At 41.7% G+C, this 18,159-nt stretch overlaps 2 protein-coding genes across 3 annotated transcripts in view; one reads left to right on the top strand and one right to left on the bottom strand.

Moving 5' to 3' along the window:
- The window catches only part of FAM227B (family with sequence similarity 227 member B), a 220,773-nt gene extending 208,906 nt beyond the window's left edge, over positions 1-11,867 (top strand). The window contains exons 13-16 of the mRNA XM_088024783.1: positions 4,107-4,184; positions 5,054-5,128; positions 8,631-8,700; positions 11,748-11,867. Of these exons, the coding sequence (XP_087880909.1) occupies positions 4,107-4,184; positions 5,054-5,128; positions 8,631-8,700; positions 11,748-11,867 (343 nt within the window). The remainder of the gene's footprint in view (positions 1-4,106; positions 4,185-5,053; positions 5,129-8,630; positions 8,701-11,747) is intronic.
- Positions 11,868-12,015: 148 nt separating this feature from the next.
- Positions 12,016-18,159, bottom strand: part of GALK2 (galactokinase 2) — a 126,442-nt gene continuing 120,298 nt past the window's right edge. For both annotated transcript variants that reach the window (XM_028100163.2, XM_028100165.2), the window contains exon 10: positions 12,016-12,452. In XM_028100163.2, the coding sequence (XP_027955964.2) occupies positions 12,236-12,452 (217 nt within the window). In that variant the 3' untranslated portion in view covers positions 12,016-12,235. The remainder of the gene's footprint in view (positions 12,453-18,159) is intronic.

Here is an 18,159-nt window from a genome sequence, read left to right as displayed (position 1 = left end):
CACACTGTCCTCAGAAACACACTGAAAACTTGGGGCGCCCGGGTGGCTCAGTTGGTTAAGCGTCCGACTCTTGATTTCGGCTCAGGTCATGATCTCAGGGTGGCGAGACTGAGCCCCCCACATCAGGCTCTGTGCTCAGCGGGGAGTCTGCTTGAGATTCTCTCCCTCTTTCCCTCTCCCCCACCCATGTGCACGTGCTCTCTCTCTCTTAAATAAACAAATCCTTAAAAATAAAAAAAGCAGCACACTGAAAACAGAAATCCAGTGCAAAATGAAGCTCTGATGAGGAGGAGGATTCCTGGGATGTCCTCTGCCAGGCAACAAATAGGACTGTGTGGGGCAGAACTACTTTCCCGGAAGCAAAGACACCAGTCGCAAGAGCCTCAAGCAGAATTCTAGAGATACTGTACAGACCCCATTGCAGTGCATGGCCTATGTTGGATATCCAACAAATGTTAACTTCTTTTTTCTCCACTCCATTTCCAGTTATTGCCCCCCCCCACCACTGCCTCAAATACAGTATCTTTGAGGTTTCTGAGTTAACCACGGTGTTTGATAGACTAATCAAGAAGTAGGCTAACTGGACAAGCTGATACAATGCTTTCCTGGGCCCACGTGTTTAACTGTTAGGAGAGGAGTGCACTGTCAGCCTTCTGTGCAGGCATTGATTAGACTCGAAATACTTTAAGGGCTGGCCACCAGGCAGGACTCTCTGCCCCAAACTGTCAATGCCAACTGCCAGGCTTGATGCCCAAAATTGTTTTGCTAGAAATTCCAGTGTTTATAATATGATTCCCATCTTCAGGACACCTATTTTAAAATAACCCCGTGAGTTCTATCAACTCCACCTTTAAAGCATATCTTGAAACTGTCCACTTCTCTCCCTTTCCACCATTACCACCCTAGTCCAAGCAGCACAACCCCTCTCGCCTCAGCTATGGAAAGAGCCTCTGAAGAGCTGCCCTTTTTCTCCACTTTTCACAAGCCATTTGTCACATAGTCAAGGCATAATTCAAATAAGTCCCTTGCTTAAAGGCTTCCAGCAGCTTCCTCTGCATGTCTCAAGGGTTACAAAGCCCCTTAGAAGATCCAGCTCTACCTAGCTCTCTGATTTCATCTCCTACCACTCTGCCCACACTCACTCTTGCCCTTTCTCCTACTCAAATGTGATAGACAGCTCCCTTTTCTACCTGATATTCAGGCCTTCTCGGGCTAATGCTGTACCCTGCATACACATTCCCAGCTACTCTCTGCTCATACACGATTTTACTGCCTTTACAGTAGCTACCTCTATTTAAAATAATCAATTGCTTTGCTTCTTATGCCTTTAGGCAGGGGATTTATTTGAGTATGCCTTGACTTCTCTGTGGTGAATGGCTTCTGGAAAGTGTATAAGCTCTAGAATATGAGCCATATGAGAGTGGAAACCTTGTGGATCTTGTTCACTGCTCAATCTCTAGGGTCCTATGAGTGCCTGGCACATAACAGGTGCTCAGAAAGTAATTTCTGAATGCATAATGGTATTGCCCAATTAGGTGGCCCTTTATTGGTTTTCAAAATTGACCTTTATGACTTCCTTGATGATGCTTCTTAAATAGCTCCTTCTTTGGAATGTGACACTGTGTTATACCAGTTCCTGGCTCCTGCCCTCCTTCTACTACTGATCCCTAATATCTCATCTTTCTCAAGGTCCTTTCTTTTCCTTTCTTTTCTGTCTGCATTCTCCCTCAGAGTCTCATTCATTCTCATTGTTTCAACCATCACCTTTGAAGACAGTCCCCGTCTTCACATCTGTTCCCATTGATCTCTATCTGCATTTACTGAGAGTTTCTAATTGAACATGCCCATTATTAAAATACACTCTCATCCTCTGTAATACATCCTTCAAATTGAGACTTCCCCGTCTCTGTAAAATGACTCCACCATTATCCTAGCCACATTTGATCTCTCCTCCTCCCTCTCATCCAGCCCCCATATCCTATTAGTAAACAAACTCCCCCTCATTCCTTTGCAAAATCTCAGATTCCATCCCACACTCTCAAAGTGTTTTGCCATTACCTTACTGATGGGTCTGAACTTCTGAACTTATATAGGCTCATATTCTATCTCATAGAAAATCAGAATAGGACAGGAGCCATGTGACCATCTAACCAAACCCCCACACTTTACAGACAAGGAAAAGGAGGGCCAGCCTGGTTAACTACCATGGCTACCATGGTACTAGATGGAGAGTGCTGAGCACGGTGCCAGAACCAGAGCTCAACCTCCAGGATGGCACTCTCTCTATAATCTTTGGGAAATGGCCAAGGAGAGAGGAAGAGCTAGAGGGTCCTGAAAGAAAAGCACCAAGAGAGAAGATGAGTAAAGGACACTGAAGACGCACACTTCTTTGACTTCCCAATTTTGCCTCATGCTGCCCGGAAGAAGGCTGTATCTTGAATGAGTCCTTGGAGTTAATAATGATTATTTGTCCTGAATACCTGCAATTGTCACTATTGGTCTGCCTCATGGGGGTGCCAGGTGCTATCAAGGCACTGATTTGATTTTCACCTACATAGTGCAAATCAACTGTTCATTTTATCATAAGTTCAGGAACCATATGCCACTGTGACATTAAACAGTGAAGTCAGGCTCATCTCTTTCTTTAAGGAAAACTTTATTCTAAAACCCAGATATGATTAAGGGGAAAAATAAATTTGGAATGTATCAATAAATAGTCTTCTCTAAAATTTATTTCAGAGAATTTTGATCCATTTTAGAGTAATATAGTCACCCAGACCCTCTCAAATTCCGTGGTTGGTAGGATGGAGTATGTTCTGCTGTCAACATTGCTTTCCTCCACAGTCAATGATGGTTGGTAAAAACCTGCTTAAAAGGTTCTGGGACCAGCCCAGAGAATGTATCTCTTCTGGCATTGCTGAGAAAGTGGTCTGGAGTGCACAGAAAATCAGGTGTTATTTTCCTTGGTTCTAAGGCCTTGATGTTCAAGTTATACGTGATTGAAGATAAATCCTGAATAGTTTAGAGCTCCATAGGAAAGACATAAATTTTATTCAAGCTTATTGGGAGCATCTTTGTTGTGGAGTGGTTCATGTTTTTCCTTCTGGTTACCTCAACTGAGATACAGTACTGAGGAAGTTAAGGTCATAAAGTTAAGTACCTATGTGGTCCTGTGGCTTCTTCTAACTTTCTTATGTCAGATAAATAAGATTAAAATGAGCATCAAGGACAGCCTTAAAGTAGACTCTAAATTTGCATTCCAAGAAAGATAGAGGTAATATTGAAATGTGCTTCAGGAGGGGGAGCGGGGGTCATACAAGGACAGTCTCATCCCCTGGATCTCGGTGATTACAGAGGTTTAAGAGCTCCCAGTTTACCAGTGAGGCTCAGGTCTTCTTTTAACACAAGCTGAGGGCTGCCTCCTGGAGTCATTTGCCAATTGCTGTCTCTGAAGGGAAGTGTCTGCTTTGTCCGACGCGAATGTGGGTTTAAGACCAAGGTTAGGAGCACAACCACAGGCTGTATCAGAAACAGATGGGACAAGAGCCCCGGGCTCATTCACAGCACAATGACACCTTCTACTTATCATCTTTCTTCCCTGCAGTTCTTAGCAGCCACCAGCCCAAGGCAACCAACATATACTGCCAGTCACCTCCACAGCCTTTCAGAGAAGTCAGGAGACCTTGAGGTTTTCAGTATATGGAGAAATGAAAAAATGCCTAAATAGGGTTACAGAAATGTTGGTACATTTTAAATATTTACATTTAACCAATTGCTGCTTTTAATGTACACACACACATACACACAAAGCACTTACACACACACCACCACCACAAAAAAAGGGAATTACAGAATTTATGAAACTAGTGCACTGTGGGTGGTGTAGTCCAGATAATGGGACACAAGTTTAACGTGATCCAATGGGTACTGTCTTCTTTCAGTCCTCTCAGTGTAACTCTGGACGTCCTATTCATGTCCACAATTGAGACCCTTCCTGACTGGGAAGCCCAGGCCAGACGGCCCTCTCAGTCCCCCTGCGATGGGTACTGTCCTCCTCTCCCAAATGTTCCTGATTAAAAATCTTTCCTTGACCATAAGCCAATCACACCACCTGCTCCAACTTACCGTGATGTTATAAAAGAGGCAAAAAGACAATTTGCAAGGAACCAAAAGGAATTTCGGATGTAAGTTGGTGCCATACTCTTGTTAAATAGAAAATCACAAACTCTTTTTGAGCTGGAGGTAATCATAGAATTCATCTACAGTGAGCTCCTTATTTTACCAGTGAGGAGAGTCACTTCTGAGTGTCTAACAGACTTGGAGATTCTTTTCTGGTAAGTGTCAAGGATGCATGTTGGAGCCGTGGAGCCATGGCAGGTGTCAGGGACTGAAGGAAGAAAGCAAGCCTTGCTGCGCTGTGGTTGGGGGGATGCGCCCCAGCATGGAAAGCCCAGAAGAGAGCTCCAGGGACTAGAGACTGGAGTTCTGTTTATTTACAAAGAGCCCTGGAAGAACAGAAAGGTGTGTTTGCAGCATGAGTTCCCCGGAGCTGGAGTGGCAGTTGGGGCGGCGTTGAGGAAAGCACAATCAAATACAGCAAAGAGAGGGAAATGGAAGAACAGCCAGGAAGGTCTTATCCAGCAGGCAGGACAAAAGTTTGAGCCTCTGCTTTCCAAGGGTGCCCATTCCCCTCCCACCTTCCTCTAGCCCCCCCAAACCCCAGCACACATGCCCACGCACACACAGCCCTTAGATTTCCTGTGCCTGGTTGGAAGAACGGGTATGGACACTTGGTGAGAGGGCCCCTATGGAAGCAGCAAGGCGGAGTCCAAACCATACCCACGTATCACGGGTGATGTCTTTGGTATGTATTTATAGGAGGGGATGTTCTGGGGGATTCCTCACACCAAGTAGTGCTAGGGAGGGGATGCTGAAGAATTGGGTTTGTAAAGGACTTTCACTGACATGAAGTCAGAGAATTGTTAATTTATTCTTTCCCAATTAGAAATCCTGCTTTATTTTAAAATGTAATTTGAAATTTTGATTTTTATAGAGAAAAGCACAGAATTAATGAAGAAATAAAACTCCTAAAACAGCGGCAGGAAAGAATTGACAAGGAGCTTGACAGGTTTGTTCCTTATTCAACTTTGTAGTGATTAAAAACATTTTAACTGAGGGGCGCCTGGGTGGCTCAGTCAGTTAAGCTTCCGACTCTTGGTTTTGGCTCAGGTCATGATCTCGCGGTTGTGGGATTGAGCCCCATGTCGGGCTCTGAGCTCAGTGCAGAGTTGCTTCAGATTCTCTCTCCCTCTCCCTCCCACTCATTCTCTCATTCTCTCAAATAAATAAATAATCTAGGGGCACCCAGGTGGCTCAGTCAGTTAAGCAGCTGCCTTCAGCTCGGGTCATGATCCTGGGGTCCTGGGATCGAGCCCCACATCGGGCTCCCTGCTCAGCAGGGAGTCTGCTTCTCCCTCTCCTGCTCCCCCTGCTGTGCTGTCAAATAAATAAATAAAATCTTTTAAAAAATAAATTAAAAATCTGTTTTAAAAAACCATAAAACATTTTAATTGAACAAATGTGTTACATAAAACTACAATGGGTTTATTATGTAAACATACATAAACTCAGATATCTGCAAAGAGATTTTCTACTCAACAGTCCATCTGGAATAACATTTTGACCTTCTTTGTCCACAGAACCACCTACTCTGCTAATTTAATTAATTGCTAAACATCATCATCATCTCCTTTAACTCTTCAGCTTTAGGACTTAAGCTGAAGGCTTTTTATAAATAAATAAATAAATAAATAAATAAATAAATAAAAAATAAATAAATAAATAACAAATAAAAAATAAATAAACCTGTAACCCTGCCCTGCCCTAGGGAAGATGTAAACTAGAAAAACAACCTATTTAGCTGGTCTCCCTTGGGCTAGTTCTTTGTTCCCTTTCTGCCCCTACACACACAAACACTTTTTGGGCACATTTAATTTGTTTATTTTACAAATTAGAGTATAAAAAGGAAAACTATAAAGTACTGAGACTAACCTACTTCTAGCATACCCACATGCACAAGAATGTGTCAGATGAGCACAGCCCTTCAGACGGGCGCCTTGCAAGACAACAAGCTGTGTGCCATTCATCTTCTAATTACTATTTTGGAACTTAAAAAGCTAGTTTCCTATAGAGCTGTCAAAGCACTATGTTGTACACCTGAATCTAATGTAACATTATACAGATGCTATACTTCAGTTTAAAAAAAAAACAAAACTAGTTTCTGGGCTCCTAGCTGGCTCAGTCAGTGAAACATGCAACTTTTGATTTTGGGGTTGTGAGTTTGAGCCCCACATTGGGTGTAGAGATTACTTAAAAATAAAATTTTTAAAAATAAATAAAATAAAAATTTAAGAGTTAGTTTCCCAGTCACATGAGAAAATCCAATCCATTACTTTAGAATATTATCTCACTTTTTACCAAATATCACCCAAATTTCCCCTTCAGAATGCCCACATAAAATCTGATTCCAGGGGAGCCTGAATGGCTCCAGTCAGTTAAGTGTCCCCGACTCTTGGTTTCAGCTCAGATCATGATCTCAGGGTCTTGAGATCAAGCTCCACATCGGGCCCCATGCTGGACATGGAGCCTACTTGGGATTCTCTCTCCTCCTCCTTCTGCCCCTTTCCATTTCCCCTGCCCCCACACTCTCTCTCTCAAAAAAGAAAAAAAGGAAGGAAGGAAGAAAGAGAGAGAGAGAAAGAAAGAGAGAGAGAAAGAAAAAGCGAAAGAAAGAAAGAAAGAAAGAAAGAAAGAAAGAAAGAAAGAAAGAGAGAAAAGAAAGAAAGAAAGAAAAAGAAAGAAAGAAAGAAAGAAAGAAAGAAAGAAAGAAAGAAAGAAAGAAAGAAAAAGAAAGAAAGAAAGAAAGAAAGAAAGAAAGAAAGAAAGAAAGAAAGAAAGAAAGAAAGAAAGAAAGAAAGAAAGAAAGAAAAGAAAGAAAGAGATAGATCTAGTTCCAGGTGACTTTTACAAGTTCCCCCAAATTAAATCTATATGGGACAGGATTTCTCATCACTGAGGATGTAACAGAAGAATGTAGGACAGTCAGAGCAATTTGCAAGAAGCACTCAAATATGTTTCATGCAATGGGACATTGTTAGAGAAAATAAAGGGAAAATATTCATATATATAAATCTCATGTGCCTGTTAAATCTATAGGCACAGCATACACATTTCTATCTGTAATCTTCAAAAAAGAGATACTCATGGAGAGGAAAGGAAAGGTAAGCAGAAAGATGGGGGTTAGGTAGTGGTGGTGGTTACAGCCACTGAATTGTACACTTTAAAAGGGTGAATTTTATGGTATGATACATATGTCAATAACACTGTTATTTTAAAAAAGACAAGAGGGGCACTGTAAATTAAAAGGGTGAGTCAGAAGATGGCTTTATTTTAACAAAGTGAGATGAACCAGAGTTCATCTCAAGGAGATTCTGAGAGGGTGTTACCGAGAAAGGGCATCAGGAATATTTTGGAGTGTGTTTAAATAGGACTATGAGAAAGAGACCCAGACTGGGAGAGCCAGATTTGAGAAAAACCAGAGAGGAGAGCCCCAGAGGGTAATCCTAAGTGAGGGGAAAAGCCAGTGGAGGAGATGAAATGGGCAGAGATAAAGCAGAAAATGAGCGAGGGGCATTTGTGGGTGGCAGAGCACTAACGCAGGAGGCCCTTAAGAGCTAGGCCTACTGCACCCTGAGGGGTGCCCGATACTAAATGCTAAAGAAACCGAGAGAGGCGGCCTTGCAGGGTGGCTAATCTAAACTTTATGCTTTAGCAACGTATATTTGGAATTTTCAGAAATGTTTACTTCCTACAAATTCCATGGAGGAAAAATAATTTTAAAATGTCTCACTTGAAAATTGCCAGTGAAATTAATAGCCATACATCCTTTTTTTTCATTTTTGTTTCTCTTGCTAATGTTTCTCCCTCATCCCCAGTTATTACCCATCCTAGCTTTTGCCTACCCCTGCCTCTCCCCTCATCCACAGATCTCTGGAAAGTTTTCTGCTGCCACCTGAATTCAGCTCTCCAACTCCTTCCTAAATATTTCTTGAATGAGTACTCGGTGACAAAAATCAGGATAGATTCCTGGATTCCTGCGTCCCCGAGCTTCCAGCCTTGTCCGTCTCTTTCCCCCCAGATCTTTCCCCTGCCGGCCCCTTGTACTCTTCTGTCCGCATGGACACTCCTTAAAGTCTGCACCAGAGCCGGGCAAGCGAAATCAGTTCAGCAAATTCTGTGCTCACTCTCCTCACTGAAGAGAATGCTTCACTCCGGTGGTTGAATTGAAGGCTCGAGTCACACTGCTTGGGTTCAAATCCTGTATTACTTGCTAGCTATAGGACTCTGGGCAGGTTAATTAACTATCTGAGCCTTTTTCCTCATTTATAATACTGGATAATAGTAGTACCAACTTGATAAGATTGTTGTAAGGACAATTGAATGAATATATGTAAACTGCTGGTAAATGCCCAACATATTAAATTTTGTGTAAATGTTAGCTCTTAGTTGGTGTCAGTATAAAAACAATTGGTTTGGCTACTGACTTTTTTTTTTTTTAATTTTTTGATTAGACTCCAGGCAAAGGCTACCAAAAAACCTTACGAAGTTAAGAATGACTTCGAGAATTTCCTCCATAAACTGGTATGTTTCCTTTTTAGATAATTGAGAATTCTCTCTGTAGCTTCTCTTATATGGACTGGACATTTAATAAGCAATATATGGTTTCACATCCAAGTCACAGTGGCAAGGTAGAATACACTATTGTCATTTACATCCACGTGTACATTTAAGATAATCTGTTTTTCATAGTAGTGACAACCTCATGCCCACTTACCCTCATCCCTTGCTTCTGACCATGGGCAGTTTATGCACCTGAAAACCTCCAAATGTGGTCAAAATTTCAAACTAATAGAAAATTATCAGTGTGTGAAGTCATATTTTATGTTCTGTTATTTCAGCAAAAAACATATTGGATTCTAATGACCGTGTTAGCTGAGTGGTCCCTGCAGAAATTAGAAGGTTCTAAACAGGACTCAAATGAGAGAGAGGAAGAGAAGAAAGGAGCCTGCTCCGTCTTTCCAGTTTTCTCTGTCCCCTCCTCATGCTCCTCCTTAACTTCTGGGCAGTTCTGTTAAATCTGAAGTTTCTTCGTCCCTTCCAGCAGGCAAAAACATGTAGAGAAAAAGGTGCAATAAGTGTGGGGGTTGGGAAATGTGAGGTCAGAAACAGGAGAGAGCTTTTTATTTTTAGCGTGTCTCTAGAACGATCCTCATTGGTTACTGCTGTGATGTCAAAAGCCGAGGTTAAATAATCTAATCAAATTCCCATCTGAGCCAAAAGGTGAGAGAAGGGAGTAAAACACTTGGGTATTTAATATTAAACAAATAGGACTATTCTTCACTTCTACACAAAAAAAATTCTTTCTCCCATTCTTCTTGGTCTCCCTTCACTACTACTACAGATATGGGTACAATTATTTCTGAGGTATAAGAAAACCACTGTGCCAGTGTGCTGGTGGAAGGCAAGTGACCTCAGCAGGTACGTGGTACACGGCCTGAGTGTCAGGGAAGGTACAGGTTGTGGAAACCTGTAGCACACCGAAGGGCCCACGCCTCATCCAAACAAAGCTATACCGCAGCTCTAGTTCACACCCCCCACCTCCCAGGAGTGGAGGCCAGCGGAGAAGCAGACCTTCCACCATCAGGAATCCAGGTTCTTCTGTAGAATTCCTGTTTAGAACCCCACATTTGTCAATACTCTGGGGGCCAAACTAAATGTATCTGCAGACCAGATGTGGCCCGTGGGCTGCTGGGTTTGTAACCCCTCCTCTAAATGCTGGACTTGGAGCTCTTCAAAAGCTACCTCCAGCCAGTATAACCTACCTTCTCCACCGTATCCCAGGGCAAACTCCTCACCCCCCTGAACCTTCTGAACACCCCACGTTTGCTCCTAGTCATATACTCACCCATCTGCAGCGCCTACTCCCCAGCTTTCAAATTCTACTCATCCTTTAGGGCCCTGCTCAAATTCCATCTTCTTCATGAAGCTTTTTTCCAGTTGTCCTAGCCCCAACCTTCCCAGAAAAGTTTGAGATCTCTCACAACTTCTAGAATAACAGTGATGATTTGATTGAAAAACAGTTCTTTTCTTCAAGCCAGACATTGAGACAAATAGAGAGTAGACCCCTGGCTCAGAACAACTGCGTCCTCCAAAGCAGAGGGCACAATGGAAATTTTTACTCACCTGTTGCAAGAGGGAATCTCATGGTGAAAAATTTAAATAGAATAGCAAAGCAATGGAAAGTACCACATTTTTTGTTTTTTGGGTTTGGGTTTTTTTTACAGTAATCCAGGTATCTTTAAATAATTATGTACCAACCACAGATCTTCTGTGGAAAATGGAAAGGTATTTAAAAACAAGGAAATGCAATCTGGGGTGCCTGGATAGCTCAGTCTGTTAAGAGTCAGCCTTTGACTCAGGTCATGATCCTGGGATCCCGGAATTCCTCACTTCTCCCTCTCCTTCTGCCCGTCCTCACCCCCACCCCAGCTTGTGCTCGCTGTCTCTCTCGCTGTCTCTTGCTCTCAAACAAATAAATTTAAAAATTTTAAAAAACAAAAACAAAGAATTATTTAAAATCAATTCAGATTTTGGATTATTGGATGTTATAAAACTCAAAATCCTTTCAACAAATTTGACTTAAGCTTTCTCAAGTGTTTACCTTTCTTTAAAGAATGAAAATGCACCAGGAGTTTGTTTTAGAAGAATGGGTTTCCTAGTACTTTATATGACTGCTGTCCTTTGAGAAATACTAGAACCAGCTTTGCCTTAGCCTCTCTGAAACTGAGATTCAAAATGATGATGTCCAGTCTTTAAGCTGTACATTAACAAGCAAAACAATCATAGAATAATACAAAATTGTGGTAATTTTCTGGATAATTCATACCATAAGACTGCTGCTGCCTCAATTATCTGATAATATCAGCAAAATGTTTTTTGGTCTAAATCTTCCTATAATTCAGGAAGGCACTCTTGCAAGAAAGCCATTCACTTACCATCACCACATTACACATCACCACAAACACTTCTGGCCACTTTTTTTTTCCTGACCACTTTTGATAAACATATACAGGACTCACCAACACCCCTGCCCAATCCCAGAACCCACTCTTACCCAAAGGCCTGCACACCCCTCCTCCACTGCACACCATGGTCCACATATACATACGAGAGCAGCTAGACACACAACAGGCGGTTGCAGGCCTGGGTGCGGTTTCCTAGACCGGTAAACATGCCTTCTGGATCAGAGCGGTTAAGTTATAAGTTAAGATCAGATCTTAACTTTTAAGAAAAGTTGGCATAGAGTGGGAAGAAAGTAAATTCAATGAACAAATTGAATTATCTGAATTATCATCCAGATAATTCTCCATTTCAGTGTGAATAGAGATAAAGACGGAAAGCATCTTTTATCTAAGTTTCTCTATTAAGTGATAGAGAAAGCTCAGGGCCAAAAGAACTGAAAGTGATTATTTATGTGATAGCACATAGTTTTTAAAAGTAAATGAGCCTAAATCCATCTTTGCTTTAAAAAAAAAAAAGTGATTCTTCTCATCTTGATAATTGGTGTAACCTCACATTCAAGTATCCGGGAAAATTTATGAATCTTTAATAACGTATTATTTTAATAGCATTCTGAAGCTCGAGCCAAGAAAGAGTTTCTGGCATCACTCTCATCATCATCATCAACAGAAGACGACAGCTATGAAGAAGAGGAAAGTCCAGAGAAACCAGAAATGAACTGTGTTTAAGAATATGGCATACAATGCAATTGTATCCTTTTAATTGTAGCAGTATGTTTAATTCAACGCCAATCCATGGGGTCAGTATTGAATGTCTTTTATCATTCATCTTTAAAAATCCTGAAATCAGTAAATCTCAGTAAATCATTCTTAAGGGAACTGTCCAAGCATAACTTTGGCTTTTATTGGTAGAAACATATTTTAAAATGGAAAAATAATCATTATGAAGCATAGAGAGCTTTCAACCATTTCTTTGGAAATATATCTTGATAATAGCAACCGTTCATCATAATACAAAACAGAAAGAGGATTAATTTACTGTGGCATAAGAAGTTCTGCCAGTTCCTAAATGCCCTAAATAGTTTCTCTGAGATTTTCTACATTGTTTGGGCCTCAAGGAAAACCAAAGCCCCGCCTCCAGGTTTGGTAGCAAACAAACTCTGCTTCTCAGATGTTACGTTTCGGTCGCTCCTCTGGTAATAAGCTTCGAGCACGTTTGCTAGGAAGCTGGTCAGCTTGTCAGCAGGTACTAGTGATACTGTGCAGCCTCCCCATCCTGCTCCGGTGAGTCGTGACCCTTGAGCCCCAAACTTCCTAAAACAATGAGAAAAAAAACACACATTAGAACCCGTAAATGAAAATGAGAGTGGTTTGCCTGGTGCGTAGAGAGAACACACAGCCTACTCAAGTTCTAAGAAGAGAATATGTGTGGGTTTCTTTGTGGGGGAGGGGGGAGGTAGTTCAGTGTGGCCAAACACTTTAGGACATGAAGAAATTTACAGTGTTTCAGAAGGTGACTGGGAATTTAATTGTATCTAAAACTAGGCCATGATTCTGGCTCCAAGCAGTAAAAGTTAGCAGTACTATTTGGTGAGAGCTGACAATAACCCACTATATAGTCTTGATCCCATAAAGTCACCAATTAAGCAGTTGTATACAGCAAGCTTGCAGGCGATCAAGAAGAGGCAACAGGCATGATCAACATTATGAGTCAAAAGGTGGCTCCAAATGAGGTCAAATCCAAATTTAAAGTGCAAATCTTATATAAGTGAGGACTTCCTCCAGTGGCTGTTTAAGGTGTGTTCTTAAGGCTTGGCTATTCCACATAAAAGAATCCGTCCCCTAGAACAGACAGCCTAGATTTGTGCTGAATAAATTTATCCACAAAGAACATGTTATTAAACTCTAGATCAGTTTGTCTGTTTAATCTCTAATGGGAAGTTATGCAGACCTTTCCACAAAAAGGACAGTGGCCTCTACAGGTCCACATGCATCTTCCCTGCACCTTTGGGAGCTGGTCTAACGACTGGACTCAGAATTTACCATTAGCCAAACTGTGTGATCAGGATGGAAACCCAAACCATCAACCAGGCACAGTTTCAAACCTAAGATCTGTACCAAAGTGAGAGGCCCTACACAAAGCACAAGGGTCCCCCATCTTTAAAAGATGTAATTTACCCTGATAATAAAAGTTAACATGTACTTCCAATTCTTCCTAATAAAATTTACTCCAAATTTATAGCAGATTAAAAACTCCATAATTAGTTTAGCACAATTTTGTCCCCCTTTTTCCATCTAAATGAGCTACTTTACTTCCTGGAAAATATCAATAGAATATTAACCCTCCTCTAGGACATCAGATTTATGGCACACCAGTAATTCATTTTCCCCTCAATGATTTTTTCAGTTGATTCCTTTTCATCATCTGTTTTATTAATTAAAGTTTATTTTTCAAGTGAAAATAGATGTTTAAGGAAGAAAACAAGATGCTTGCAAATCATAAAGATTACTCATCTCCTGCTGTCCCTCAGACATTCAGCTTATAGCCCAGTAGCTGAACTGAGTCTGGACTCCTATCATCCAGGCTGAAAAGTTTCTCTGACTGTGGGATTCTAGGAGATTCTAGGATAATCCTGAATTCCCAGGCTGGCAAAGGGTCATTCTGCAACTTAGTGATTTGAAAGAAAAAACAAAAAAAAAGTAAGTTGTGATATGCAGTCACATCAGACTATCTTTCCCATGGAAGATGCTGAAATAAAAAAGGAGGTGTCGCTGAGGCATCTCTGGAAGACCCTAACATCAGGGCATCAAAGCCATCCGGGGCATAGTCTAGAAAACAACAGGGTGCCGTCCTACGTGATTCTCTAAGATCCAAGCTCTGCCATTGTGCTGGACTCAAACCAACCAGGTCCGTTATGGTCTTCAATGGACTTCCAGACATATTTTCTTATGCTTTCTCATACAGTTTCTGAAAGCTGTGGTTTCAAAACTGAACCTGAAGCAAACTGAGTGTTGTTTCTAACTGGCTGCAAAACCCATAGGAATTGTGCCAAAGGGCTTATTTTCCTCAGTATCCTGCCAGTCTCCAGAAAGCAGAAGCTAGAAGTCTTTCTGGGTAAATATATTCACTTCCGAGTCTCCAGAAGTGCTCTGTCGCCACCCTGCCTGCTGCAGATGGAAATGGATGAGGCTGCATCAGCCACATGATCTGAAATCATCAGGGCTCCAATTTTCCAAACAGAAAATGATAAATGCTATTATAAATAGCCTTCTGCCCCTGAGTCAATGGCACTTGTGGTCACAAATCAGGGGGCTGCCCCAGTAGCTGCTCAGCAGCCTGCCCGGCTATATACACTGACAAAGGGCAGAAAGGTCCTGTCTGCAGTGTTCCAAACTGGTCCTTAATATGTATGCCCTTTGGCATATGCCATAGAAATTCAGAGAGAAATTCAGAAGTTAGGAGACCAGTATAAACTTCATATTAAGAAAGAAGAGTGGGTGAGCCATGTTTTTCCTGTGAGAACACTTAAGACATTAAAAATACAGATCCTTGGAGGGCGAAGCAAGATGGCGGGGGAGTAGGAGACCTGGATTTCATCTGGTCTCAGGAATTCAGCTGAATAGGGATCAAACCATTCTGAACACCTACGAACTCAACAGGAGATCGAAGAAGAGAGTAGCAACAACTCTCTGAACAGAAAAGCGACCACTTTCTGGAAGGTAGGACGTGCGGAGAAGTGAATCCGAGGCGATATTCGGGAGGATAGATGGCGGGGAAGGGGGCCTCCGTCGGCCGCTTCTGGCAAGTGATAGAGCTGCGGAGCACAAAATTGGAACTTTTAGAAGTCCGTTCCGCTGAGGAACGTCACTCCAGTGGCTAAGCGGGAGGTGGAAACCTCGCGGTACAGTGTGTACTCAGGACCCTCGGGGTCACAGAAAGACCGGGGGTGCCTGAGTGCAGCAGAGCTCCCAGGTATCGGAGCAAGGAAGCCGGCTGCAGAGATGGAGCCGAGGCACGGGGTCTCAGCTCGGGGTTGCCATAAACTGTGATCCCGGCCCACTCGGGCCACTGCGCCTCCAGCAGGGACCCAGCAAACAGAGCCGGGGAGACTCCCCTCCCTCCCACAGGAGAAGCGGCGCGGGAGCGCACCACAGGGATCTGCTGGGTTTGGAGACTCCACACGGGGTCGGGTGCCAGAGATAGAAACGCTTGGTCACAGGCCGGGTGAGCACGGAGTGCGGCCGGAGACCGGGGACAAGGGGGTGACTGCTTTTCTCTGGGGGCGCACTGAGGAGCGGGGCCCCGAGTTCTCAGCTCCTCCGGGCAGAGAGTGGGAGGCCACCATTTTCACCCTGGTCCTCCAAAGCTGTGACAAGAACTTGCAGGAACAAAAGCTCCTGAGAGCAAATCCAAGCAGCTTGCTTAGCCCGGACCGACAAGGGCGGGGCAATTCTGCCTCCAGCAAAGACATTTGGGACCCACACCAACATGTCCCTCCCCCAGAAGATCAGCACGAACAGCCAGCAAGCCAAGACCAAGTTTACCGATCAAGGAGAACAGGAGAACTCCAGCGCTAGGGGAATACTGCACATAGAATTCATGACTTTTTTACCATGATTCATTAGTTTTTCAAAGTTAATTTTTTAACTGTTTTTTGGGGTTTTTTTAATTTTTCTTTTTCCCTTTTTCAACCAATATCTTATCAATCCCTTTTTTAAAAAAACATTTTTTATTTTTCATTTTTGGAGTCATATTTTATCCCTTCATAGTAGTTACCTTTATTTTTGGCATATATATATATATATATATATATATAAGTTCTTCTCTCTTTAAAATTTTGAGATACAGTTTCTTCTAACAGATCAAAATATACCCTAAATCACTAGTGTATGGCTTTGTTCTAGTCTCCTGCCTGATTACAGTCTCTCCCATTTTTTTTCTTTTTTTTCTTTTTTTTAAATCTTTCTTCTTTCAAACAACTTCTTATCAATTCCGTATATAAAACCTTTTATAAGTTTCATCTTTACAGTCATCTTCCATCCCTTCATTGTATCAACCCTTATTCTGTACATATATAAGTCTTTCTTCCTTTAAACGTTTAGGAGGCACTTTCTTCTAACTGACCAAAATACACCAAAAATCTAGTGTGTGGCACTGATCTATGCACTAGCCTGATCATATTTGATCATATTCTGTTTTTGTTTTGTTTTGTTCTGTTTTTGTTTGTTTTTATCTTTTTCTTTTTCTTTTTTCTTTCTTTCCCTTTCTTTTCCCCTGGTTTCAGGTCTTTTCTGATTTGTATACAGTATATTTGCTGGGGACGTTGTTAACCTGTTAGCATTTTGTTCTCTCATTTATCTGTTCTCCTCTGGACAAAATGACAAGATGAAAAAAATCATCTCAGCAAAAAGAACAAGAGGTAGTACCGTCTGCCAGGGACCTACTCAATACTGACATTAGTACAATGTCAGACCTAGAGTTCAGAATCATGACTTTAAAGATACTAGCTGGGCTTGAAAAAACCGTGGAAGTTATTAGAGAAACGCTTTCTGGAGAAATAAAAGAACTAAAATCTAACCAAGTCGAAATCAAAAAGGTTATTAATGAGGTGCAATCAAAAATGGGGGCACTAACTGCTAGGATAAATGAGGCAAAAGAGAGAATCAGCGATATAGAAGACCAAATGATAGAAAATAAACAGGCTGAGAAAAAGAGAGATAAACAACTACAGGATCACGAGGGCAGAATTCGAGAGATAAGCGATACGATAAGATGAAACAACATTAGAATAATTGGGATCCCAGAAGAAGAAGAAAGGGAGAGAGGGGCAGAAGGTATATTGGAGCAAATTATAGCAGAGAACTTCCCTAATTTGGGGAAGGAAACAGGCATCAAAATCCAGGAGGCACAGAGAACCCCTTTCAAAATCAATAAAAATAGGTCAACACCCCGATATCTAATAGTAAAACTTACAAGTCTCAGAGACAAAAAGAAAATCCTGAAAGCAGCTCGGGAGAAGAGATATGTAACCTACAATGGTAGAAACATTAGACTGGCAACAGACCTATCCACAGAGACCTGGCTGGCCAGAAAGGACTGGCATGATATCTTCAGAGCACTAAACAAGAAAAATATGCAGCCAAGAATACTATATCCAGCAAGGCTGTCACTGAAAATAGAAGGAGAGGTAAAAAGCTTCCAGGACAAACAAAAACTGAAGGAATTTGCAAACACGAAATGAGCCCTACAAGAAATATTGAAAGGGGTCCTCTAAGCAAAGAGAGAGCCTAAAAGCAGCATAGACCAGAAAGGAATACAGACAATATACAGTAACAGTCACCTTACAGGCAATACAATGGCACAGAATTCGTATCTTTCAATAGTTACCCTGAATGTAAATGGGCTAAATGCCCCAATCAAAAGACACAGGCTATCAGATTGGATTAAAAAACAAGACCCATGGATATGCTGTCTGCAAGAGACTCATTTTAGACCCAAAGACACCGACAGATTGAAAGTGAGGGGGTGGAAAACCATTTACCACGCTAATGGACACCAAAAGAAAGCTGGGGTGGCAATCCTTATATCAGACAAATTAGATTTTAAAACAAAGACTGTAATAAGAGATGAGGAAGGACACTATATTCTACTTAAAGGGTCTATCCAACAAGATGATCTAACAATTGTAAATACCTATGCCCCTAACATGGGAGCAGCCACTTTTATAAGGCAATTAATAACAAAAGCAAAGAAACACATTGACAACAATACAATAATAGTGGGGGACTTTAACACCCCCCTGACTGAAATGGACACATCATCTAAGCAAAAGATCAACAAGGAAATAAAGACTTTAAATGAAACAGTGGACCAAATGGACTTCACAGACATATTCAGAACATTCCATCCCAAAGCAATGGAATACACATTCTTCTCTAGTGCCCATGGAACATTCTCCAGAATTGATCACATCCTAGGTCACAAATCAGGTCTCAACCAATACCAAAAGATTGGGATTAT

Source organism: Eumetopias jubatus, unplaced genomic scaffold, assembly GCF_037043125.1.
Source record: "Eumetopias jubatus isolate StellerSeaLion01/CBP00866 unplaced genomic scaffold, mEumJub1_p1.0 scaffold_7, whole genome shotgun sequence".
Lineage (NCBI taxonomy): Eukaryota > Metazoa > Chordata > Mammalia > Carnivora > Otariidae > Eumetopias > Eumetopias jubatus.
Note: the sequence above shows the minus strand (reverse complement) of the source record. Positions and strands in the feature narration are given on the sequence as shown.